Source organism: Macrosteles quadrilineatus, unplaced genomic scaffold (genome assembly GCF_028750875.1).
Source record: "Macrosteles quadrilineatus isolate MER2022 unplaced genomic scaffold, UCM_ALF_1.0 Scaffold_1__1_contigs__length_201487025, whole genome shotgun sequence".
NCBI lineage: Eukaryota > Metazoa > Arthropoda > Insecta > Hemiptera > Cicadellidae > Macrosteles > Macrosteles quadrilineatus.
The window spans coordinates 20470518-20498399 of record NW_026542594.1 but is presented as its reverse complement, the minus strand read 5'-3'; the positions used below and the strand labels follow the sequence as shown (position 1 = coordinate 20498399).

The 27882-nt window shown below is 33.7% G+C and overlaps 1 protein-coding gene across 1 annotated transcript in view; it reads right to left on the bottom strand.

The window, feature by feature from the left end:
* The window catches only part of LOC128983041 (uncharacterized), a 76168-nt gene that overhangs the window by 30862 nt on the left and 17424 nt on the right, over positions 1-27882 (bottom strand). Inside the window, exon 2 of the mRNA XM_054402170.1 lies at positions 18080-18136. Coding sequence (XP_054258145.1) covers positions 18080-18133 — 54 coding nt within the window. The 5' untranslated portion in view covers positions 18134-18136. The remainder of the gene's footprint in view (positions 1-18079; positions 18137-27882) is intronic.

Here is a 27882-nt window from a genome sequence, read left to right as displayed (position 1 = left end):
ATAAACATTTTGGGGAAAAGAAATTCAATAAGTTAGAATTACGCACTAAAACGCCTTATTCCCACAATATCAAAAATTATATATTAAATTAAAAAAACATTAACAACTCTGTAAAAAATCCTTCTTTGACAGTTCTTATTTTGTATCACAGCTACTTGGTCGAAATTAGCAACTGTTGTCATAAATTTAGACAATTAATAGTGCTGCACCATGTTGGTACATTTTGTAACCTTTTAATGCTATTGCTATCACCACAGAATCAAAATGTTTAGTTGGAACAAGTGTTATGATTCTTTAATTCCATTTAAATATGAGTACTCATAAGGTTAACATGGGAAACTCCAGAGCCACTGGGGTGGAGCCCTTTTGACGGATCTGCACAAAACTTCACACAAACCATCCTTGAATAATGCTTAATAATGCCCGAAGGTTTCATTACAATCTGTCTAGTGGTTTCGGAGTCCATAACGTTCAAATATATATACAAACTTCCTCTTTTATAAATGAACCAATAATAGAGATCAAAGAATTGTCATAAAGTTTTTACGAGATACTTTGAAAAACTTTGTTTCGCAAAACACACTCAAACTGTGAATTGTAATGGACATTTTTTATTGATATTGAATGCAATGAAAGTGTAACATTCAGAAGTTTGAACCAACGCCAACGAAATCCATTTCATAACAGAGTGACATAAGTGTTATCATAGATAAACAAATGAGTATCAGGAGTGACAAAGGAGTAACAGAAATGTATACGGTGCAGAAAATATTTAAATCTAAGATATTTAATTTGCAATGAAGAAATATGCAATGTGTTCTACAGTGCTTCCTTCTCAATTTGAATACATAGTTTTATAACCGTTGGAAATTTAAAAATAACTGTAGGTTTTCTTATAATCACATAACACTTTTAACAACCATAAAAGAGATATAAAGCAAAATTTAGTTCAAAACAAATTAATTCCAGTAATCCGTAACCTGAGGAATAGCAGTAGTCAGAGTTGTCGCAATAAGTTAGACTAACATGAGATCTAGACTCATAAAATTGACAGTTACGGTATAATCCTGTAATCTTGTGAATTCCTTGAGTGGAATGAATATTATCTACCTCAGACGACGTTAAATATGTTAAATTGTGATTGGAGTTGCAGATTGGTTCCTGAGTTATTAGTAGTATTGTAAAAAGCTGTATTTTGTATTGTAAAATGAGCAGGAGTAAAGTCAAGGTGTTTATCTGATAGAACCATTTACGCTTTTCTAATCACATCATAAAAGGTAGGCTAGATTAACAAAAACCCCCCAAAAAAAACACAATGTATAACCTATTACCCAAATATTTTGTGATATTCAGAAACTTTGATGACTATAAGAAACGAAATAAGAATATCACATTATTTTATCAAGTTTTGAGTAGGCTACTCCATTAACATTTTGGACCACAGAGACCTTGGTATTTTGTATTTCTCAAAGTACTTTTATCAATGAGTGTCGTCGCAGACAGATGCCGTACGTCCAACGACACCGAGTTTTGACTGATGCATTCCATCGTATCCACAAATCACTGTTTGGTTGGATTTATTTTTGCCTCCCTAAAACGCATGCATAAGATAATGTTCATCTTACAGTCTGGTTTAAACAACCTCATGGTGGATTACAGTAGTTAAAAACGACATATTGTGTAAAAATAGTCCTTGTCCTTCACTATGATCACAAAAATTTACCGCCGTTCAAAAAAATCATTAGATATCTAAAAAAAAAGAAATATCCAAACAATAAAAAAAACGAACCAAAGTTCAAAGTTCAATAAGGTAGTTCTGAATATTTAAATTAGAAGTTAACAATCAATATGATCCAAATCTATAGAAACAGTCAAATGAGATGCAATAGATCAAGTTCGACACCGCCTGAAGTCGCGATCGTTATTTATTGTCTTCCATAAATCTTTCGCAAAGTTCACATCTTGATAAATTAGCTTGCTCGAGATCGAAAATGGGAGACAAACGTATTGTGAAGGTTGATTTAATAATGTAGACGCGTTTTTGTCCAATCCATAAAAAACTGACCCGTCCAAAAATATGTGGTTAATTTTCAGAAATCTGTTATACTCTGAAATAAACTTTTTATAGGCTTTCAAACTGAACCTTTTATTTATGACATTTAAAAACAGTAATTTATTTTTTATGACAAAGTTCATAATATAATACGTAACACTTTTTACTATAGTTCGGCCGCTTAGAAAACGACCTGCGCGCTAATGCTAAACCAATGCTGGAGGAGGTCGCTTTCTAAGCGGCCGAACTATAGCAATTAATCTCCTAACTATATAAACTAATCAAGCTCAAACTAATTTGAAACATTTTTAAACAAATCAGACTCTCTTTAGTTTTTAATCCTAATCAATTCTTGATGTCATCTTATTCAATGCGAGAAAACTTGATACTAAGTTGATTGGTGATTACTCTTGTCACTATAGAACTGTTACATAGCTACACCTACTCTTGAATTCAATCTAATTTAAATTGCTGTAGATCGCGGTTAGTACGGTATTGTGGAATATGTGAACAATATTAATGGAACACTTTTACAAATTTGAAGTCTAAAAGATGATTTGTAAGGATCGTAGCTCGAGACTCTCACGTGTAGGCTATAGTTATTTTCACGTGATGCACGAAGAAAAAATATAAAAGTGTTATAGTTAGTTGTAATGGTTAGTTGTAATGGTTATATAATCGTTTCCAAAACATACCATTAGATCTAAGTGAGATTCAGCAATAAATAAACTGTAAGGTATTATAAATGACCATTACCGTAGTCATGATAAAAATAATCTTCTATCCATATAAATGCCTAAAAAGCTAAATTGTACGATGGTAACCAAAATTCCCATCAAATCAACAGATAATCCTAGACAGTTTTATGAATATTTACCTAACCCGCCATGTTAAACTTCCCTATCCCAAGCGTGATGTATACAACTTCCTTACTTCTCGAGTGATGTAAAGTTGAGAAAAACTCACTCGGTGAGGTAATGAAACCCATTTAAATAACATTGAGTGCTTAACGTAAAAAATATACCTCTATGGAGCCAACGACGTTCAACGCAAAAAATCAGCTGTGCGCTTGAATGTTATTGTTATGCTTTAAAGTATTTACCTACGACCGTTTTAGCGAATTTCCCCATAGGGAAGTAGCTATTACCGTAGGTGGCACGGTAAGACCTAGACCCGGGACCGATTTACTTTTTCATTTTGATGTCCCCAGAGGCCAAAAACACCATTCGTTCAAATTTTTATATATGTATGTATGTATATATATATATATATAGACTTATATATATATACGTCCGTGAACGCGATAACTTGAGTAATTTTTGTCCGATTTTGATGAAATTTGGTTTAAAGGTGTAAAGCGGGATAAACTTGAATGAGTTCGCGAACCAGCACGATCGGACCATGGGTACGGGGCTTTACGGGGGGTTTTATGGCGTAAAAATTGGTTTTTCTCACTTTTGACCCTCAAAACACAAAATTTCCCGATTTCTCTTTAGACCTTTTTAAAGAGCTTAAAAAAACAAATAATTTAGTATATAAAAGTATTTTTGTTCGATTATTAGTAACGAAGAAAATTAAAAAAATTGTAAATTTAAAATTCCCATGTTATTCTTATGGAGAATATTGTCAAATGTTGTAGTTTGCTTGTTTATGGATATATTTTGATCAAACTTGGCAAATTTATTTATTTTGTACTAAGCTATCAATATTTTACTCAAAAACACACTTTATTAGTTTCCATGTAGCAGCAAACCTAGGTACTCGTTAAACCTAATGTTATTAAAATATATTTAACTGAAAATCAATTCAGACAAATGGAAATTCGCTTAGTCGGCAGGTTTGCTGCGGCGGGGGTATTTTAAAGTAGCCATTTCAGTCCAGTTCTTAGAATTGAAAAGTTCCACTTTACAGCTGTTTACTTTCATATCCGCATAGTTTCATTTCATATCCGCATAGTTTTCTCATATCCACACAGGTAACGGACCAATGAGGTTCAAGTATTGAGAGAAAAGAATTAAAATTGTAATGCTTCGAACGTCAACTAATCAGCTGATCAGCTGATCAGTTGACCAATTTAAATTGTTGATCCGACTTGTTCATGTTGATACTCGCGTATTCTTAATTCTTAATTAAGTTGGTGGAAGTCCAAAAATAAATTAAATATTTGCCGAATTGTACCTGATACAATATTATTTATGGTAAGAATGCTGCTAGCAATGTAATACTAGGGTTGCTTTCAGAGAGGTGAAAGCCAATTGAGCGGAACAAACGTGATTTGATATTTGTAAAAAGGTAAATAGATTTATTTACTAATGCTGGTTTTAAAGATTAAAATTATTATAATTCAAATTTACCTCTTCGAGAAGTGCATTATGGTAGTTTTGACCAGGAAAATATTACAGTAGTTGGAATCTGATATTAACATCCAAAAAGGGCATTAAAGTATAAAAAAGAGAAAGGAAATTTAACATTCAAATTCAACTGTAGCCTACAACAAAAACATTGGACTTCATTTTTCACCCTTACAATTGGTTAAAGTATTTAAGTATAAAAAAACAGTACCTATTAAAAAACGAGTATTGTATAACAACAGGAGAGGAAATGTGACATTTAAATTCAACTGTGCAGCATAAACATCGGATAAACTCAGCTTTCTTTGCTGGAAATAATTTATGATTGTTAATACCAAGTATTCTTGATGAAGGATATGATTGTAATGTAACTGGAATGTAGGTCTTCTGTCATTATTAGGACGATTTAGCGACGGCATTTTAACACTGGCCTTAATAATACCATTGGCCATTGAATACAGTAGATTTTGATGAAAATGCTGGCTACAAATTCAACATGGGGATGGAATGTCTAGTTGTATTGATAGTCAAAGATAAAACATAGGCCTACGAAAAATGTAGGGCCTTTAAAAGACTAAAATAAACTGAATTATCAGTCATGTATTTCAATGGGTAAAAACGTAAAAACTACAAAAAGACTTACTTATTGAACAATAAAATAAGATGGCTGAAATGTAGGCATAAACATAAGTAATAAGTAAACATCGCATTCAGCTGATTTAAGTGAAAACAGAATAATATAATAAGTAGGGAAGACATGCCTTAAATATACAATGTAGATAATATAATTAGAAATTAGTAGCCTACTTCTGGACAGGCCTAGACAATTACCCATACCGTGGTTAAAAGTGTACTTCTATAAGCCCAGGTTTACTTATTACGGTTGTAACTGGACGTATGTATAGTCCGTGGCTTGGCAATCAAATAACAGTATTTATATAGGATAGGCTACTTTTATCAACATTTGAAATGACTGAATTGTTACCAAATTACTGTTTCACAAAATGCAGATTCCATTTTCAGCCGAGCCATTAAAATGAGGATTTGCCGAACAATTATTAATATTACAGAATAGTATATAATGATGTACAACTTTTCACATTCCATAAATTATATGTTAGTTTTGCTATGGTCAAAGGTCCAAATCCAAATGTTCTCTTTTCTTTTGGTCAGTATGTAATAATTTGCTAGAATCATTGACTTTATATAAAGTCAAAGCTAGAATACTGTAGATGGTTTGTTAAGTTAAGACCATATGAAAGCATTTTTGAAATCGTTTCCCCGTTTAACCTTAACCAAATATTCCATTCCAAAAGATAAAAATTATATGGTGCAACACAAATAAACAACCCGATCACCTACCTATAACCTACACTTTACCTTCCTAATCTAACCTTACTTCAAAACACTTTATGTAGTCACGAATACTCATAAACCCCGACCTACCTCCCCACATGCCTAAATTAGATCAGTGTTCAATCTGCGTTTTATCAATAAGTGTAATAATTTACTGTACCGTCGATGTAATTCAACATAATATAACCTATGAGGTATTATCGGATTAAATACCGATTTCGATGTGGTTCGATATATCGCTTATTAAATCCTGATTTCTAACATTGGCTGTTTCTAATCAGCTGGCAACACAAATAGGTTCCCAAGAAAGTAGTCACCGGTCCGTATCCCTCCGCTCCTTGTTTATGCTCCGCGCATTGAGAAAGTAGTTCCGTATATTTTCTCGATTTTCAGTGAATTCCGCGCCTTAAAAAAATGTTTTAACGGCATTTTCTTGTTTATTAAAATCATAGGAATGGTTTAAAAACGTTTAAAAGAAAAGTATAGAAAGTTCAGAAATACCTTATGATTCTCTTGTTTACATTTTTCTTGTAAACAAAAAACTGTCATAGCTGCTTTAGTCCCATAAGCCTAATGTTAAAAATTTGAAATTTTAAGTTAGTTTTAAATTGCATTAGCATTATCTAATTGAAATTTGTTTGTTTACAAACCATCTCATTATTAGTCTAAGTAGTCTTGTTAAGTTTGGCTGAAATGTGTTCAGCCGTTATTGAGTGATGGTGTTATATTGTTTGCATTGAAGTTGATCCCAAAGAGCTTCGCTCGCTTCGCTCGCTCCGCTCAATTAAACAAAGTTTAACAAACACGTAATTACAGGAAATCAGCTGATTATACAACAAGTCGTTGCATCACTTTCAGTGGCAATGACAATACACGAAAACATAGCCTCTCTAAAAAGTTATCAGTAGTGATTGTTAGTAATTAAATCCAGATTGATAGTGATTAAAAAACGGTCGTAGGTAAAGTAGTGTACGCAACTCGCGTTAATAGTCTTTACGACACTCGTAGAAGTTTTTTACTAGTAAGTAATTTTCTACTCGTGTCGTAAAGACTCACTTAACGCAATCGTTGCGTAAACTACTATTTCCTAACCTAGCTTTTGTTTGTAAAAGAACGTTACTGTTAGAAGCTGAGTGAAATGGATAATGAAAAATGTTGCACGTAACCCCATGTATATTGTCGGGTCAGGTAAAATCTTGTACGTTACACGTTACGCAAGAGCGTGTTTACATCACTTAGGTGAATTATTATGCAACTCGCTTACGCTCGTTGCACAACTTTCACCTGCGTGATGTAAAAACGCTCTTACTACACTTGTAATATAAATAGCTATTACCCTATTGTTGAAATTGCCAAAACCCACCACGCACAGCCTTCAAGGGGACGATTGGAATACTGAACCGCCCAGCCAGATGGGGTCCGGTAACTTTAAAAATTTCGAACCTTTTTTCAAGCATTTTAAAGTCACTTAATAACATGGCCCAAAATGTAACTGATTCGAAGCAAACTAATCCCAATCGATACTTTTAGGTTCTAATTTTAAATCAGAAAAAACTGCATGTTACTATCTTAAATCCCGTACAAAAATTAAATAAAACTAATAAACAATATTTGTGATCTTATGGAGCTAATTCTTGTCTTAGTGTGATTCAAAATTATTACAAAAAAAGTCACGAATATAAACGTTTTAGTAAAACGAGTATTTGAATATTCTTCGTAACCAATAAGCGTACAAAAAAACTTTAACAAATTATTTTGTTTAGCTTTTCTAATTGGTCTAGAGAGAAATTGTGAACTTTTGGGTTTCAAGGGTCAAAATGAGAAAAGCCAATTTTTACCCCCATGAAACCTCGTTCCCATGGTCCGATCATGCTGGTTCTCGAACTCATTCAAGTTTATCCCACCCTACACTTCAAATCAAAATTCAAAATTCGACAAAAATTACCCGAGTTATCGTGTTTACGGGACACATGTATAGAATGCAAAATAAAAATGGTCGCCATTCTGTAATGGAATGAGTAAGATACCTCTGGTTTTCGCCGATATTCTTTTAAGCTAATGGCCTTTAAAATTAGTTTTCACTTGATCAGGCTTTACTTTTCCTATATACGTTTTGTCAGGGGGGAGGCGTCCCGCTAACAATAAAACCCCCAGAGAGAAAATGAAGGTACTCCAGAACACAAAACGAGAGATCAAATACAACATCTGATATGGTAATTGATACTGGGATTGATCAGGGATTTGTCAAAATATCTCAGTGACAGCGGATTTATATCTCTGAGGTGATTTATAATCTGTATCATTATAAGAGCGGCAACGCCGGGCGTAGCCTGTAGTAGGTGCTACTGCCATTTGGTTGGAAAGGTCAAAATTGAAAGCTCTGATTATTTTAGTCACGATTTCTTTAATTTTATTCTATGATGGTGTTTGATAAGCCTATACATTCCTGGGAAAATTGTACCTGTTAGATTTATTTTTGCTGTACAACACGTTATTCATTGACACTATTGACAGTCAAAATAGGATCTGAATTTCCTTTTTTTGTTTGTCGTTTTTCTTTCTCACCATACCGACAATATCAACGTATAAGTTTCAATTTTTTAATACATTTAACCATTTTTCCTACATATTTTGCTATCTGTACCCACACTTTATTTAGTTAAATGGTAAGTTTTGACAATTCTTCGTATATTTAGTGCAATATACCGTAGTACGTTTGTTGATTTGGCCCATATTGCTGCATTTTACTAGATTAATGGCGATAAAGGTTCTTGAAATCCATTAAGCTCTACACCTCTTTCATGTGTTTAGACAAAGTCCACAGAAACCTCTTCCATCCTGTATTTTTCTAGTTCCACCTAATGCAGTGTTTGGATATAGCATTTTCGATGTATCAAGCTATGACTTAAGAATGACGATAAGACTACTCGTTATTCCGAGCTATAACATAAGCCCTGAGGTAAACGTATATGCATTATAGATCTCAAAAATAAAGGCAACATTTCAAGACAAGGACGATTTGTAAATGTCCTATCCTCCAACGGATCCATCATATTAACCCATACTTTATAACTGATCAGAGCTATAGCAATCCAGTCACAAACATACCATAACATAGGACAGCACCTTACAACTAACTGTGCACTGTGCAGTGACCAATACGGTAATGCTAGGTCATCAGCTGATGCTAGCCTCCCGCGAGAGGTCGCATAGCTGTCTAAATGGCCGGGTTTGTACTTTTTTTTGTGAAAAGATTATAATTATTGATCGTCGGTGTTGCCAGCCTTTACTGTGCACAACACACCACATTCCAGGAACACTGTGACATACTTTTCCCCATCCTTCACCTCCTCATTTCAGTATAGCGACAGCTTTTTGTCATGTACTGATCGATTCCACTCTGTGCGTCTCCTCGTGTTATGAGTGTGCGTCTCCTCCTGGTTTGTAAATTTATGGTTATTATTCTTTAAATTGTTGATTGGCTACAGTTTTAATCTATTAGTTGAGAGGGATTAGGATGTTGAACGTTTAATGAGGATGTTTTTCAGGATATTTTCTAAGGCACCTTTTCAATGAACCATTGATGATTGATGAGGGAGGTGACAATTTTAATAATAAAGATGAATCTTGAAACTCGAAAGGAATTTTATCTTTACAAGACATGAAGACTCATCATAATTTATAACAGAAATCTTTTAATGAACTATGTTTTTATATATAACTATACAGTTTTTTCATATGTATTTGTCATTTATAGATACATAAAAAACCTTTGAGGTATTATTGAGTTATATAAGAAACGGTTTACAAAAAACTAACAATGCAAGATGTATGATTTTATTATAACTGCCCATTAAATGTTTTATCACATCCAGAAGGTTGTAAATTAAATGCTTTACACAATTTTTACTACTTTGAGGACATAAAATATAATTCCTATTGAAATATGTCTTTTTTTTGTGTACCCGGTCAAAAGGCCCTTTGCGACGCCTCACGTTTTCAATTCAGTGCGACCTTTGTCGGGTAAGAAACAGCAAAAAATCATCGGGTGGCATCGTTAGCAAAAAGGATGTACGATGAAACCTTCCAGTTTTCCATTGACAGATTGAATTCACTTCAATAATGCGTATGTCACCACAGAGGTACTGTAATACTCGGGAGTTTTTTCCACCGAGTAAGGAGTCTGCAGGTGTCCGGTTACTACTCTGTGCGCCTCAGCAGTCAAAGACCACTAAAAGACGCTGACCGTGAAATCTACAAACCCACACCTCTTCAGACACTTGTTTATGATAATTGAAATGCAATATTACTCTTTGGTGTGACTGGACGGGTTTTTGTGGCTGCCGATTTAGCTTGGCACTTAAGTCACTTCCACTGCAAATAGGTCGTTTTGGTTGGTGAGCGAAGCGTTTCAATTATTCAACAGTGATTTTTGTCTTAGAAACTCAATGATAATTGATAGTCTAAATGATATAATTACTACTGTTAAGAAAATATTTCATGTTGTTATTGTTTGAACAGAGAAATACATTTTTGAATGCAACAGTTATCTATCTACCTCTCCTAGAAAAACATATACAATAGAACCTGAGGTTGAAATAAACCTAAATTTCCAATGGGGGTTACCCATTTGTACAGATTGTACTGTACTAGTACACAAGTATCCATTAACCAAGGTAAGCTAATCTGTTGAGTATATATCTTGATATTCTTGTTTTGAACTTCAATTTATTTATGGTTCGTTCAATCCATTAGTTCTTTGCATGGCGTACTACTTACTTTACGTTACAATAAAATGTTAAAATAAATGTTAAAATAAAATATTACAATAAATGTTAAAATAAAATAATACGATAACAGCCTATCCCTAAACCATCATGTTATGGAAGAAACCATAGGCGAAGAAAAAAGTATTCAAATAAGATTAAGAGGTAAATTTTTTGTCCTCAAGTATAAAATGCGTACGGAAACAACCCTCAGTCATATTGTCCCAAGTTTGTATCACATTTATTAAATAACAATATACTGCATGTTACACGAGAGGGAAATCAACTTAACCCCGTCTTTGCCATAAGATAATTGTGATGGCCTCCACCTATATGAGGTCGGCGGATGTCAAAATTATTTACAGCCTTATAATATTCCTTTTAACCTTTTCGTAACGGCTGCCCCCCAGCCCAACCCATTAATTCATAAGGTGTGTTCTCTTTGAGACTGACGCGTAGAGTGACAAGATCAAGGGCATGTTTAACCTGGATTTGGTATGAAATAAAATTACATGAAAAAGTTATTAAGGTTAGTGATAAAGCTGCTTCAACGTAAATGACGAATTCTTGCATTACTTGGTTCCTGAACTTAACATGGAAGATGAAAGTATGTTGATGGATCATGAGGCTAACATCCTTCCCAATATGTTATACTGCGAAATTGAAAATATCACATATTAAACGCTAGAACATTTTTAATGACTGGTAACATATTATTTTTGGTAATAACAAACATTATGGGAGAAAACGTACAAAATGAAAGTCAAATTAATATTTATGGTGAATGGTTTACATGTAATACTACAACTTACAAAAAATATTTTAAATTTAATTGGAATAGAAATATACAGATATTGCAAAATAAAGATAAAATGAATTGGTATGCTATTTTCGAATGCAGATTTTCTCATTTTGGTATTTTTTGTTGGCTTTGTCAGTTATGCTTGTTTATTCACAATTGTTTTTAATAACTTTGATGGACTTGGAGGATGTAAAGTTGTGAACACAATGTTGTTTAAATAGCAGCAACACTTGAGCATGATATAATGTTTCCGTATCATTAGTGGTTTACAATACAAAACGCAACACTACAAAACCCGATTCAAATGGAAATAATAATTTATTTTTAAAACCAACAATGCAAATGCGAATCTGAATGTTAGTAGTAAAATGGTTTAATCTGACAAGTATGAGAATGAAATAAAGCTGGTGATAGCTGATGTTTGGACAGGACCAGGGTAAGCAGTCGATTAAGATGTAATATTATCCCTCTTAACCTCAAGGACGGAATAGCAATGGACTGAGTGCCGAACCTTGTGGAAACCCCGAAACCCGTCACATTTATAATGTGACGTCGGTGAATCAGGTGGGCGTTTAGTACCATTTTTTAATGTTATATCATGTAAAATAAATATAAATTAGTTTATTATACGATTGCATGGTATAAATATATTAGGTCTTAATCCATGATAAGTTTGATTTTAAAACAGTAGTTAGTGTCGAATAATATCACTATTTTTTTCCTAGACACGAGCCCAGAATTGTTTTTTAAATTACTTAAGGCTAGACCTATGGGTTGTGGCATTATCACATGGATAAATCCATTTGTGATTTGGAGTGATTTGAACCCGGGACCTCTGGAACCGAAGTCCCGCGCTCCAACCACTAGATCAGCTCGCTCCCCCAACCATTAGCCAGTATAGTATACTGATTTAATATCAGTATTTTACTGTTGTATAAAATCTCGTGGGTAATTAGAAACATTCTCCCCAATTTCCGTGGGCATGTTCCTTAGGCAAGAAAAAACAAACATGTCATAAAAATATGCCCTATCTCACTTCGTTTTACAACTGTCAGTGTGTATGCATTTTTTACATAACTTCCCATAACCTTTGAACCACTTGAGTAACCAACTTCTAACTTGGTACGTGTATGACTAATAGGAAATACTATTTTGCAAAGCATCAAGTTTCTACTTTGTATAATTTCAAAATGGCGGCCATTTTTATTTTTCAAACATTAATAACTAAAAAAACATAGGATTTATAAATACTCCCACCACAGCAAACCTGCCGACTAAAACAAATTTCTTTTTTTTTCTGAATGGATTTTCAATTATATCTATTTAAATAATATTAGATTTAACCAGTGCCTAGGTTTGCTGCTTCAAGGAAACTATTAAAGTGGGGGTTTTTAGTAAAATATTAATAGTTTAGTATACAATAAATAAATGTGTCAAGTTTGATGAAAATATATCAATGAACAAGCAAACTACAACATTTTACAATATCTATACTATTATATAAAAATCTAATGGTGTCTGTATGTATGTGTATTACTAATAGGTGCAAAAACTACTGAACCCACTGGGCTTAAATTTTACAAAAATATAGCTACCATACCAAGGACCATTATAGGACTATTCACACTTCGATACTGACCGTGGGCTTTGCCCCTTTGGCTTTAAAAGTTCTGAGGTGAGGATTTTAAAAGTAAATATTGATTGGTCTCCATGGCTGCAATGAGAATACTCACAATGTTTACATTTGCCTTCACATTTCAATGTAACTACGTATCAACTCAGGCTCTGCTTTCGATTTTTAAAGTGTCTTAAGTCATGGTGGAAGGAAAAGTCCTAAGTGTTATGAAAATAATGTTACTGATACATTTTCATGGAAACAGTAAGAAAATTACAATGTATAGATGTGTTATATGAATTTGGAGGCTACTTTAAATAAATTCGAACTGCTTAACATGTGTTAGATTAACTTAACATAACTTGCACATCATATTATATGTATATTTAGGTAAATTTAGTTATTGTGTTTTGCTAAACCTATGCTTAAATTAAACTAAAGAATATCATCAATAACTAAATTGTACGTCGTTGATTTTTGTGTTCTAAAATCTGTTGTACCTATATGTGTATACAACAGTGTATACATATAATATTTAATTATCAAATAGTAATACAAAATACTTTTATTTTATCTTAACATAGCTTTCAGTTCACATTTACTTAATTTGATAAATTTATTATTTGTGTTTTGCCACACCACTGATTAAATTAAACCAAGGAAAATTTCATAAAACTAAGCAGTACACAGTGTTCTTTTGTTTCTAAAATCTATGAAATATCGATTACTATGTTTACTTAATGGTAAGTGTGAAAATGTAAAGGCAATGGACGATGGAACTGATTAAAAGAACTGGTTTGTATATTTAGTTGTTTGTTGATATTTTTGTAGAGTAGAATCAGAGATGCAATGAAACATATACTGTATTTGCTATTCCATTTTTTAGTCCTTGATGCTTTGATAATCATATTAGTTTTGTCTACTGTCTTTAATGGTAAATTATGTTTAACATTTTTTATAGTATAGATATAGTTTCTTTAATATTTTCAAAAGACTATTGATAAGGCACAACAATATTTCTAAAGTTTATAACAGCTGACTTAGTTTTGCTAATGATTTATTGTGAGTGAAGAAACTGAAGATGGAAGGATTTGTGATTTAATATAAAGAAGAGTGAAATTAAAAAAAAAATGTTCATTTAAATTTAATAATTAGTATTTTTTCAACTTCAAAATTGAAATTTGAAATGTCAAAAATAAAGAAAAAAGATATGTAACTAAGGGAGATGAAGGTAAATCATGTATGTGAAAGTTTTATTTGAAGATTTGGTCAGTGTTTCTCATATCAGCCTACACAATATTTAAAATTAATCAAAACCAAAGTGGTGGTATCCACTACTTACCAGATTTAAAAGTCATAACTTAAACGTTTCTATTAAGGCCATAAAAGTAAAATTTTGTTTCCAAAAGCGTTGGCGGATGTGTAACTATTATATGCAACATATGTAAAGATTAAAATGTTTCTATTTTGTGTCCTCTTCCCGTTGCAAAGCACGGGTACAACAGCTAGTTCTTCATAAGAATAACATGGGAATTTTAAATTTACAATGATATTAATTTTTTTCGTTACCAATAACCGCAAAAACACTTTGGTATAGGAACTAATTTTGTTATTTTTAAGCTATTCATAAAAGCTTAAAATCAATAGAGAAATGTTGTGTTTTGAGGGTCAAAAATAAAAAAGCCATTTTTTACCCCATAAAACACCCCGTAAAACCCCGTTCCCATGGTCCGATCATGTTGGTTCGCGAACTCATTCAAGTTTATCCCGCCTTACACCTTTAAACCCAAACCAAATGTCATCAAAATTCCGATTATGAATGACCGCGATATTTTGAGTAGTTTTTGTCCGCAAAACTACTCAAAATATCGCGGTCACGGACGTATATAATATATATATATATATATATATATATACATATACACATAAAAACATTTGAACGGATGGTGTTTTTGGTCTCTGGGGACATCAAAATGAAAAAGTAAATCGGTCCCGGGCCACCTATGGTAATAGCTACTTCCCTATGGGGAAATTCGCTAAAACGTCACAAGTGACAAAAGAGGTGTAAATTTAATTCAATTTAAAGAAATGTACAATTTTAAAAAGATCGTAATACAAATAATGGAGAAAATTGCATTTTTATGAAGGTAATATCTGCTAATCTATTTAATTTGCCCAAATTTGTAGTTTTAACTTCAGAAAACATTATTGTTCTCCATTATTTGTGTTATGAGCCTATAGAAATTTTAAAATGAGCTGTGTAGCGAAATATGAATTTTCCTGAGGTAGTGGCTGTCATCAATTACGTTTTAGGCCTAAAATAAGTAATTTACAAAATTCGAAGGAAATCGTCGAAGTCATTTTAGAGATCTTTGTGCAAGCATACAATACATACATACATAAAAGCAAACATTGCTCATATAAGAGTATAGGATAGGATAGGGAATAGAGATGACTTGTTCATAGAAATAGTTTAGTAAAAACTACAAACAGACAAATTGAAGTTCGCTTAGTCTGCTTAGTCTGCGCTTAGTTTGCTGCGGCGGGGGTATTTTTATTTATTGGACAAACGTTATGTTCCAAGTCAGGACGACGTAAAGATCATGTGGTGTGACCAACTACCAACATGCCTTACTCTTATAAACTTATTTTTACGCACATAGCATAACAATGATAGAGTTGTTATGTGTAGTACAAATCTTAGCAAGTTAATACAAAGGACCTTTTTTCTCCTGGAAGCCAAATTGGTATACAGTCACAGGGCAGCATGATACTCTAAATAGCTCTGATAATACGTATGTTACCAAATATTCCAGTCATTAATGTTCCTAACGTGATAAGAACCAGTAGGAATGACCTACGTATTGTCTTTTTCGTCATGACGCTGCAAAACTGCTGCATTCAAGGATGCAATTTTTTTACGGCTTCATTGTACCTTATTGCGGCGCTTAAGTAGTTTAATATTTTCGCTCCAAGGACAAGGCTCAGTAATTTATAGACCACAGTCCATATCGCATTGCTTATTAATCCCCACACGATCTTTTCATTCGAAAAATAAAATATACCAGCCAATAAAATTCAAACGATTGTTAACAAAGCACATAGCTATGGGATGAGGCCTAATAAATAAACACACATCTGTATTATCTATAGGCTAAGTGTTTATTAGAGTTTTAGCGGTAGGCTAGACTGGACGGGTTGTTGTGGAGGAGGCAACCCACCAAACGTCCAAAGCGACGTCCCAAAAGCTCCAGGAATAAAGATTTTATAATTTTGTTATTCAACACGACATCTTCAACTTACCACCAAGTCAAGTTGCCATCACGTCAAGCTACCACCATTTCAAATTACAAACACGTTGAGTTGACATTACGTCAAAGTACCGGTACCAATCACCAATCCGTGAAAACAGTCCCCCCTACAAAAAGCTTTGTAGATTCACAAAGGATTATTTTTGTGTACTGCCCCTTCTATGAAACACCATTATTTCCCACTAGGTCATGGTAACACCTCGGCAACCCACTGAGACCCGCTCCCGACTGACACACGCATACACTTATAAACCCAGTCACGCGCACACGCACTGCCTAATCAGACAAGCCACCGTTCTCAAAAGCCGTTCTACCAACGCCCAGCGGGTGTCCAAACATCATCCAGCTTATGTTCTCGTGGGTGACTCAAATTTGGCGAGACATTTTATGACTCTTCGCTCGTGCCAGGGATCCCTTTCCAAAACCACATACGTTTTGCCAGGGTAAGATTTTGAGCTGCAAAATTATGGTGTAGGCCTACTTCATTATGAAATTTGCAATTCTTTTTACGTTTTAGAAAACAATACATTTGCTTAAATGAAATATGTCATGCAATAAATATCAAGTTTATTTAAGTCGAATTTTCAAAATCGTGTCCACTTTACCGACTTTACTATTAATCATTACAAGACAAATTCTTCGTTCTTCGATTCACGTAGTCATATTTTTTTAAGTAAGAGAACTTCAATTTTACTCAAAATAATAACAAAACTAGCCTATTGTTTTCAATTTATAGGATTTGTAAAATGTGTACAAATACTTCTACGCTATTTTATTTACAGTTTCAAACAATTTTCAAAAGTCTTTGTTTTGGCTTTGCCATCCGTAACATTTGAAAAGTAATAGAGACTAGGCTCAGTTATGCTAAGGATTAAGCCTAAAAACTAAATTATAGTTAAGTACAACCTATGAATTCAAACTAACCATCCAATAATTAATCGACGGGGTCAACAAATATTTTACTCCTCAGACACAAAAGCTGCTTTTGTATGTTATGGATATGGATACATTTAAGTGGTTTTACCGATATTGGGACGTTTTCCAAAAGTAGACAGCCAGGTCTCGTTTTTAATAATGAATTCACCTCCTGAGGCAGTTTGGGGCCTAGCCAGACTTTGACATATTGCTCCTTCTGCCACTGAATACTTGATTAAGTCTTCGATAGCTTTTGCTTACACTTTGGCCATTTTGTGCTAATTTATTTGCCTATTTGCTCCTGAAAAGATTTATTGCCCTAACTTTGACAGATAACGAGATATAACTTTGTAGGACGACATGTTCATCGTTGTGTGCTGTAGGCAAATTGTCTTAATAATCTTAATTGGTTGATAGTTCTACTTGCTTGTGTTGGTTAGTTAGTCGATGGTTCTATTTAGATTCAACATTAACATACTCATAGGACCAGTTGAGTTTGTTACTATCTCTTTATCACAACGTTATAAGAACAAAAGGAAATCGTACTCTATTTGATAATTTATTGTTTGGTGTGTTTAAAACAAGGTATTCACAAGTATATGAGCAGGTATAATTTAAACAGTTATAATTGCTTAATTGCTTTAGAACTCATTTTTAAACCAGAAAATGTCGAGTGAATTAGCACATGCATAAAATTTTTTTTTAGGTTTACAGGACCTTATATATAAACGTGAAATGAGGTACCAAAAATAATCATAACATCTTACAATGAACAACCGCCCCATGGGGATTGTTATGTATATATCATTATTTTTACGGCTAATTGTGTCACCATACATGGGCCAATACAACGTGAATAATATCTAGTATATTAATTAATCTACCATTGTAAACATAGATAACGTTTTACCTGGACTAGGAATATGCATGTTGTTGTCAGTGAGATCGTTTCGAGGCCCATCATCACCTGCAACAATGTAATTGGCGTTTGAAGTAATGGAAATAAACTAAACATAAATTCCATAGTTCATTTTGTACAGTATATTTATCGATCAAGGGAGCAACCCCCTTCATGCTGTTTGACTATCTGCCATCGACCTGTTTCTCGAAAGAATCATCAATAAAAATCAATAGTCCAATGACAAATGGTAGCTTGATCCATATAGATAATTCTCGGTCAAAACAGAAACCAACTGATTTAAAGTGTAACCACTCACTGATTATTACTGTATACAATACGAAAAAATGTACAATTCTTAATAACTAAAACTCAAGAATGATTTTAGAAGCATGTCACAAGCAAGTGCTCTAACAATGTTAGTGGTCCCAGTGTGCAAGTGTAACCCTGAAGAACGCCAAATTATACGCTTTTATATGTAATAAAATGTGTTTGTCGCTTACAAAAATTCAGACATTTCAATCCGTCTGGAAAGGCTCTTGTCTGCAAAGGTGTGTGTGTGTGCATCAGTCAGTGACAGGAGAAGTGAGAAGTGTTTGCTCAATGAAGTGACCCCACCTTGACTACGGGACTGAAGCCTACGCCCTCTACGCATATCAGTCAGATGACTAGGTGACCTGGCATTTGTATTCAAATCCACACAAAAATTACAACACTAAAAGTTATTTTGGTTTATTTGTTAAAATTATATTTGAAAAGAATATAAAATATTTTAGATTTAGGTTATACAATAAGTGGTTGCTAACATTTTTCTTTGATAGAAAGACTTTTAACACTTCAACACATCAAACGTATCCAACCAGTTTTAGACTTTTATAATTCCCTTGGAATACACTTGAGAAACTTAACAGATGAATTTTTTGTACAGATCCCCTATATACCTTGTGTATATAAAGTCCGCATCCTTTTCCTCGCTACGTAGATGTCTGGGCACATATTACTACCAAGTCATGGCATTATAATATAGCTTGTTGTCATTTTGATTGTGGCTTTTTATATCATTGGTGCCAGGACTTTAATACGTCTAAAAAACAGGAGTCTTCTTAGGTAGCTATCAAATTAAATTTTATCAACAATGATTTACAATGAAACATTTTCTCGAATGGGGTTAGACTCTGTTAACTGTTAACAGTAGTTGAGGTTTGGTGTATTGACTCACACCCATCAATGTTGAATCCATTAATAACTAAAGCTAATGTCATTGCAAGTGGGGAGGGTAGTAAAGAAATCTTGTAAATAAATAATCTTAAATTCAATGTTGTACAAACATTCGAAACTTACTTAATTCTAAGCTGGATCATCAAGTTCATTGTTAGAACGACACACATAAAAGTCACCGAAAATATTATAGCATTCCTTATAAAATTTACTGATCAACCTTAGAGTCTAATTGAAAACGTAACCACAGATTTATTCAGTAGTCTTAAATGATTCTTGCCCGCACTGATTTAATACTTCCTCACAAAAACTTCTGTCATACAGTTTAATGATCCACAGTTTGTCAATAATTCAAAGTGGATGGGTAATTTACTACCATGTTCAACAGCGTAACGAACACCACTCGAGCCGAGGAAGCGGGATCTAAAAGCTGGCGATCGTTGCGTTAGTAGAAAAGTTGTTTATTTTTGGAAACAAGATACTTGATGGTTTTAAATGTCATGGTCAGGATACCTCTACTACTAACCACTCCACATCCTCGTCCGTGTCCACAAAATGTGGGCGATATTATTATATGTCCCCAAAACGAGGATTACACACGTGGGTTCCTTGGCTATCACACAATGGGAAACTTGGGAGACTTTAACGGCTGGGCGGACTGAAGTTTTAATTAACAAAATCATAACTTGTCCGTTTGGAGTTTCTTTTGACACAAAGCATATTTGTACTGGATGGAATTGATAACATTGAAAATATGTACAGATCATTGAAAAAATGCGTTAATGAGGAATAAAGTTTGTTTGAAAAATGTTAATGTTAACCACACGAGAAGAAATATTAACAATGAATAAATTGTGAAGTAAGCTAAATCTAGTAAAATCCTTTTATACTAATTATTTTCATTAATGTTAGTGAGGAATAGTTGAAGAGTGGGCTCTAAAACTTACTTTTAAATGTCATATTTTGTGTACAAAGCATTCAAGCAGCTAAGTTAACAATTTAAATTTAGCAATTAGCTTGTTCTATTTACTGGAATGTTTTTAAAGAAGTAAGACTACTCTAATCATTAGCAGGAAGTGACAACGGGTTGTGAATACCCGCCTCAAATAAACATTGTTTTGTTTCAAAATTCGAGATTTAAAAATATATGCAAATACCTACATATAATTTTTTTCGAATTCTCAAATTGGATTGGAATCTTGGAACAAGTCAACTTTCTCTATGCCAAATTAAGTTCTGAAAACCACAATCAACTTTAAGACACCTACCACATGGCTGCAGAAGACGGTAGCGAGACATCCCGACAGAGGAGCCAACGCCCAAAATTCTTGTCTAATTAGAACAGTTCATTGGATGATTGTGGTGTTTACCCAAATGACAGGCTTGACGCCCGACTGTGCTTTATCATCAAAACGCCTTATTGGGAGAGCTTAACGCTTTCAAGCGTTTGTCGATCTCTGAGCCTTGGCATTGAGAGATAAGAGCGCGAGGTTTTGGTATAAAAAGATCAACCTTGATCAATTTTATACTTGTATGGCAAATTTATTTCTAATTCGTTAGTTAAAAGATGAAATATTGAAAATTGTTTCCTGTTTTCGAGTTAAATAGATTATGAGTAACGACTATAAGTCATCTACTCTTTATACTATGTGTCCATTTCGATAATATAACTGAAATCACTTTATTAATATAAAAGGTTGTTGTATACACGCTCTAAAGTTACTGCAATAACTTGTAAAAGGCATATGATCTGAAGGTAGAGGCGTACAAAGCAGCAGTCTAAGCTTGACCTAATCTAAAATCTATCCTAAACTAGCAAGTTATTATCTTAACTTTAGGCTATATGTTACCTTCTAGCCATATGCCAACCGCAAGTTGGCTGATAAGTTTGATATAACGTATCAAATAAATGGCCTTTAACATTGTAAGCGTAAACCCTAATATAAAGCGTAAACCCTTTCTAAACATATATAAGTAGTTAAAATTTCAAAACCTAAAAAGACCTAGAAGAATTTTGTATAATTGGAAACATAATATTGTTTCCCTAACATTTAGTTTAAATAAATATTATCCTACAGTTTTATTTTTATGAATTCATATCTAACAATTTCATTTCGGAATCCTATTATGGTTATTATTACCTCAAATTAACTGTGAAAATTTCCAAATTTTGTATTCAAGTCTTACACCATAGTGATTCATTACCTTTAAAAAGGATTTTTCGTAACGCCAATAAACACATCCACTCGGCTTTAATTTTTAAATATTCATCTTATTATGCCTTTATGAATCATTATATTTATTTTACTTATATTGAGCCTTAAGAAGGTTGGGGACGGTTTCGTAGGGGAGTTCAAGAACGGGAGTAGAAAATAATAATATTCTCGTCGCCCGTCGTGTGCCGTACGGACGCGTTGACCTGTCAGTTCTAGGTTGGCTAGAGGAGTGCGATCGGATGGACAATTTTCGGAAAAAAAGACAAACAGAGAAGACAGACGACAGACGACATAGACCTATTGAAATTTATTTTTTTTTAGTTTGAATTAGGTTAGAATTCATCATTACATTCATCGAACTTCCTACAAATTTCAGAGAATCACTAGAGGTGTGCATCTGAGGTGAGGAGTACAAGTGCAGGGTGGTAAGATTCGTTCCCATATACCTTTTACTGTCATTACACTGTCACCACATTTTAAATAAACTTTGGCTTAGTAGCCTCTTTGACCTTGAGAACAAAACTAAGAGCCTAAATAAAATAAGGAAGTTTGAGAATAAAAAAGCTAAATCTACCTTAAACCTTGGAGTATCAGCCCGAAGCCAGTAAAATAGTGAATTCAAATCCCTTAGCCTACGTTATCATTATCATTCAACCTTTTTAATCAAATCGCGGCAACGCCCTTGCGTGCGGACGACAGATCTCAGACAGAAACAAAAAGCCAAGTAAAACCGGTCAGACAATAAACGGAATGTTGAGAGCGAAGCGGTGCAAAACCGCGACAAAATGCGACAACAAATTGGTGCAATTGAAACCGAATACCCCACAAAACATGCACACGTCGGTCTGCATCGCTGTCAAAGTCAGTAAATACACCGTCGTATCGGCCACTAATGGAGGCGTCTCTTTGAATAGGGAAAAGCTGCATTGAGATCGAGTTTTTGCAAAAACGTGATCACTTCCCAAAACTGTAGTCAGTTAGGTTTTAATCAAGGGAGTGTAATTGAAATGTTCACTGTAACAAATTAATACAGTTTTGCGTCCATTTCATACGACATTCATGCGACATTTCATAGATTCTTTGACGTTTCAACGCCTAATTACGTTTGTACTTTTTAGTTTTCGGTAATTAAACCTCGTCAAGCAAAAACTGATGGAAAGTATTGAATGTTCACAAATAATAGTGAATTATAGACAGCTATAATATAAATTTTGTTTATGTGGTAGCTGAAGTGAAGCTATAAGAAGAAGTAATATTATATCATACTTCAGTTAATCAACGCTATAACAACACTTTCGACGTAAACTCATGCAGACTAACCGAGTTTCAAGCCATTTTAATAAAATGACGTTATACACTATATTCAAGGAGAAATGATATGCAGGTTTACCTATTCTTTATCAGTATAAAGAAAATTGGCGCAGTGAGTTTTTATATTTGCTATGACAATACACACAAGCAACTTTTAACATTATAAAATCTTCAAAAGCATATAGTATTTTTTTTCATTTAATTATTATTATTAATTGAGATGGGTACGCAATCTAAGTGCAATTGTCACCCAAATATAAGTTAAGTATGGTGTAGAATGGAGTGAGACTATCCGTGTAGCTTTGTTACTGACTAAGATCAGCTGTACCATTAAATTTATTAATTTCCTTGTGTGTAATCATAACCCATCTAGGTATAATAAGGATCCCACCATACACGTTTAAGGTAAGCCCCACGGATATCTATCTTATTTGCCAATAGGCGCAAAATAATATAACATTACACATAGTTAGTATTTTAAGATTAGCTGGAACAAGAAAAAATCTATTTACAATTTGGGAAATGTTTTAAAAAACGTTACTAATTTTTGATACACAAAACCACCCAATCGCTCATACTAATTTGAAACATTCAACTCATCCTCTTTAATCTGGAGTTTTAACTTAACTCGGAAATCTTCAATTGTTACAACGGAAGAAAAGTAAATAGTTCAAATTATAAATTATATAATATGTTTCTTAGGTTGTAAAATTAAGCTTTAGTGACTATATAATACAACTTACTGGAACTAAACTATCGGTTTGAGTCAACGAACAATTTGCTGCTTGCTATATTTATTTATGCAATTTGCTCTGACTGCATTAGGATAAGTGGTCTTATAAATAAGAAAGCAGTGAAGTCTGAATGAATCCAGCTCTCCTTCGATGTCAACCTTGAAGTAAAGTTTGGCAAGGAAGAAGCAACTGGTTACCACCACAAGGGTCGAGGCTTTGGAGCAACTTTATAGAAAAAGACATTGTGATCCAGATACAGCTACAGTACAACCTCATCCAACACAACAGAAGTATATGTAACACATTGAAACTTCGTCAAATTTGTGTTGGAGGAAGATATATAGTTCAACTTCATCCAATGTTTGTTGAAACCATATACCACCCAGACCAAGCATTACACTATCTCATCCGAAATGGCGTAGAACCATAAAGACGGTGACACACTATCGATCTTTTCCCCGAACAAGACCCCGAACCGAGCAGGGAGAAGGGAGAAGGGAGGTCGAAGGGAGGATGTTCGATAGTGTGTCACGGGTCCGTACACCGATCAAGACGCCGAACAAGACATCAGGCCGAGCAGGGAGACGAGCGCTCTGGAGGCGGTTTTTTGGCGAAAGATCAAAGAAAAGATCGGTCCGATGTACGGTCCGATGTACGATAGTGTGTCACGGTACATTTTTGCCCCGTACATCGTCGCGAGCGCCGCACCGAGCGGCCGCCTGCGCTAGCATTGATAGTTCTGATTTAATATGGCAATTAAACTCTTTAATTGGTAAAATAAATAAATGTTGGGTAATATGTTTCCGTTATATATTATAATCATTTAATATGTAATGTTTGTGGTTTGTTTGGTCAAGGTTGAAAGTGTAGAAACCGTTAAATCAATTATATCATTAATATTAAGGTTGAATTAAGTAATTGATGTTGACTTAAATTCTTTCAAAAATAATATAAACATTAATATTATTAAAGGCAATTAAAATGATCATTCTGTAACGTTATTTCAATGAATAAAACCAATAGAAATCAATAGATATAACCAAGCATCCTTTCTAGAATATTTTATTTTTGCGACAAGTTTTCAAAATGCGACTTTTAACAATAATTTTTATGTTATAGAAACCTCCGCGCTCTCACTCACACACACTCTCTATCTCTCTCCAAACTTCCTTTTGCCGCGCTCGGTAGAATTCGTCTGGTCTTTGTCATGTTCGGGGAAATGTTCGGAGTAAAATTTTGCTGATATTTATCTCCCTTCTCCCTTCTCCCTGCTCGGTTCGGGGTCTTGATCGGGGAAAAGATCGATAGTGTGTCACCGCCTTAAACAAAATACAACTTCATCCAATGTGCGTTGGAACCAGTTACAAAGCTACCCTCTGGCCTCTCCACTGTAGCATTTATAGGCTACCGGTACTCGGTTTTCAAGCTGTCTTAGAGAAACGATTAACGAAGTCTACCGTCAGTGCGGCTATAGTAAAAGTACATACAATGGGTCTTACACAAAAAAACTCAGCTAGTACAAATCTTCCCAACGGAATACAATGTGTGTTTGGAAACAAACATCCTGTACTAAGTACAACTTTATAAAATATTACAATAGGCCTTTGGCCATAAATAAATACAGTAACATGCTATTTAATCCATTTATTGTGTATACTTTGTTTGTAACATCCATTTTACCCGTCCTAATTAACAAACTTTTTAGATTTAGGTTTCATTTTAAAGCCTAAAGTCACAATTTGAGCAGAGGTCCCCATATAACGTCATGTACTATCATAGATAAAACATACTCATTGTTTTATCTATGGTACCATACAGCTATTGTTAAACTATCAATTCTAAATTTTTTTTTAAATCTGAAAAATTCAAAAGATTTTAAAAATTAATTCTAAAAAAAAATTAATGAACATGCAATACAAAACAAATCAACCACTAAATTAACATTAGGATCAGAAAATGGCTTAAAGTTTTACCCTTCCCAATTCTCTAAACATTTTTACCATGTGATCGCGCAAAAATATCAAATATTGAAGCATTTAGTTTTTGTATGAAATAGACTGTCTAGCTTCAAAACAATCCTATATATTTAACGATTGTTCTGTGAATATACAAACACGACCATAAAGTCTTGCCAACAGAGAAACTTAGACATTTCGTTTTTGAGCATGATTAAATTTAGTAAAACTACATTAAATATGGTCAATTAAATTATACAGCGAATAGTTAAGGAATAAAATATAATCGTATGCCAGGCTTAGTGGTACCTACCTGTGCCGCGGCCCTGTTCTGTATGTGACTCAAGACTCGATGCAAGGACTCTATGTCGGCTTAGTGAGCGCACTATCAGTACATCTCTCAGCCTTACTGAGGCGGACAAATATTTGCAGCTTCTCAATCTAAATCCGTCCACGGACATAAATTGACTTCTAGTTGCAACATGTTACAGAGGTTGAAATACTGGACATGATTTCATGTACAGTATTTTTTACTTTTAAGATACGCGCACATTTAAGGAAAAAATGCACATTTTTGCTCAATGGTCTTGCAGTGTTTGGAGTTTGTTAGTTACTGTTTTCAATTTCTGCTAGTAGCCAATAATAATTAAGAATTGCTAAATGTTACTATAGTTTGAAATATCGTAGTAACAAATATATAAGTATGCTTACAACATTTCAAACTCGTTTATTTTATATAGTTTTAAGTATTATTTTGTTTTAATTTATTCTGTACATTAAAACAACATTTTACTGCATTTGTATGAGTGCTGTGAGCATAGTTTCAATCAAAACTCCTAATTTGACATAGTTTTCATTTTTTAATTGTATTGTGAGCGTTGGGGTAGAGTAATATTTTCATTCTCTTAATAGGACTTAATAGGAAACGTGGCCAATATCAACAGAAAAGATGTTTCAGTAATATATAAACCTATAAAAACTATAACCAACTATCCACACTATAATTCAGTTATATACCCACTGAATTTATAAATATTTGTACAGTGATAATTTGGTTACATAACACAGAGCACCTAAGTTTGTTTTGAGGAATGTTATTTTCCACAACAGTTTGATACAAGTCGAAGTGATTCGTTCACAAATAAAGAGATTAGTCGAGGAAACCCCGGAATTGATAACATCAGACAATATCAAAAGCTTTATCAAGCCTTTCTGCTCAAAAGGATTATAACTACAGTTGACTGCTCCTTGACTGTTTGACTCCTTTCACTATTTTAATTTACTAGGAAACATGCAGTCGAATAGATTGTTAGGATTTGTAGATTGCATCTTAAGATATGCAAGTAGTATACGGTTTCTCTTAATAAAGAACTTGTTATATAACTGACAAAAACACTTGATGTTTTTCTTTAGAAGTACAATGAAATAATGTTGCTATACTTTGAAGATTTGTCTAAATCACCAATCACGAATTCATTATAGTATAATAAAAAAATAAAGCTTCCCATGAAAAATGAATAACCCTTTAAACTGCTCATTTCATTAATCGAACTTTACTGTATAAACCAATATTTATATTATGTTGTAACTTGAAATGGGAAGTTTTAAATTGGACGAATTATAATTCCGTTCCAAGGAAATTTATCTCCCGATATTAGCGAAATGGTCAATTAATTTTGAAAACTTGAAATACGGTATCATAAATCTTCAGTCAGCTTGTAATAGAGTTATTAATTCATTCTGATGTAAAATTACCATAGCCTATAAATTATACATACTGTATTTCGTGGGTCCATATTCGCTCTTATCTTGCCTAAAAAGATGTATTCATCGTCAAAGTAGATTAAGAGGTACAAAATTTTCGTGAGTGCTAGTTAACATTCGTCAACTTTAAAGATAATGAGAACTCATACAATTCACAGGCGGAAGCCTATGAGAAATTCGTTTTGTTATAAATGTTAATGCTGCTTTATTATTTTAGAAAATAAAGATTCATTTGATCTGATTTGTTATTCATTTAAGTCATTCGCAGCTTGTATGGGAGAATAATTTAACCCTTGTCACTAAGGATACACTTTATACCATATAACACCTAAGAATGAACTTGGAACCAAGGCCGTATTTCATAGTTGCATCTCCGTTATTGTTAAATTCAAGATCCGTAAAAAACTTGTTAAATGTCGTGCGTCATTCTCTAAATTCTTGTTGCTATTTAGATTTGACAGACAGTAACCACAATCGTGGGTCCTGACCTCATCACATCTTCCATCATTATCCGCGACCCCTGGATGTGTCACTCAGAAGGCATGACGAGTTTCCTGTCTCGGGCGTGAACTAGGTCATTGGCTACGAGGTCTCTGAATCATCTAATATTGGAGCTC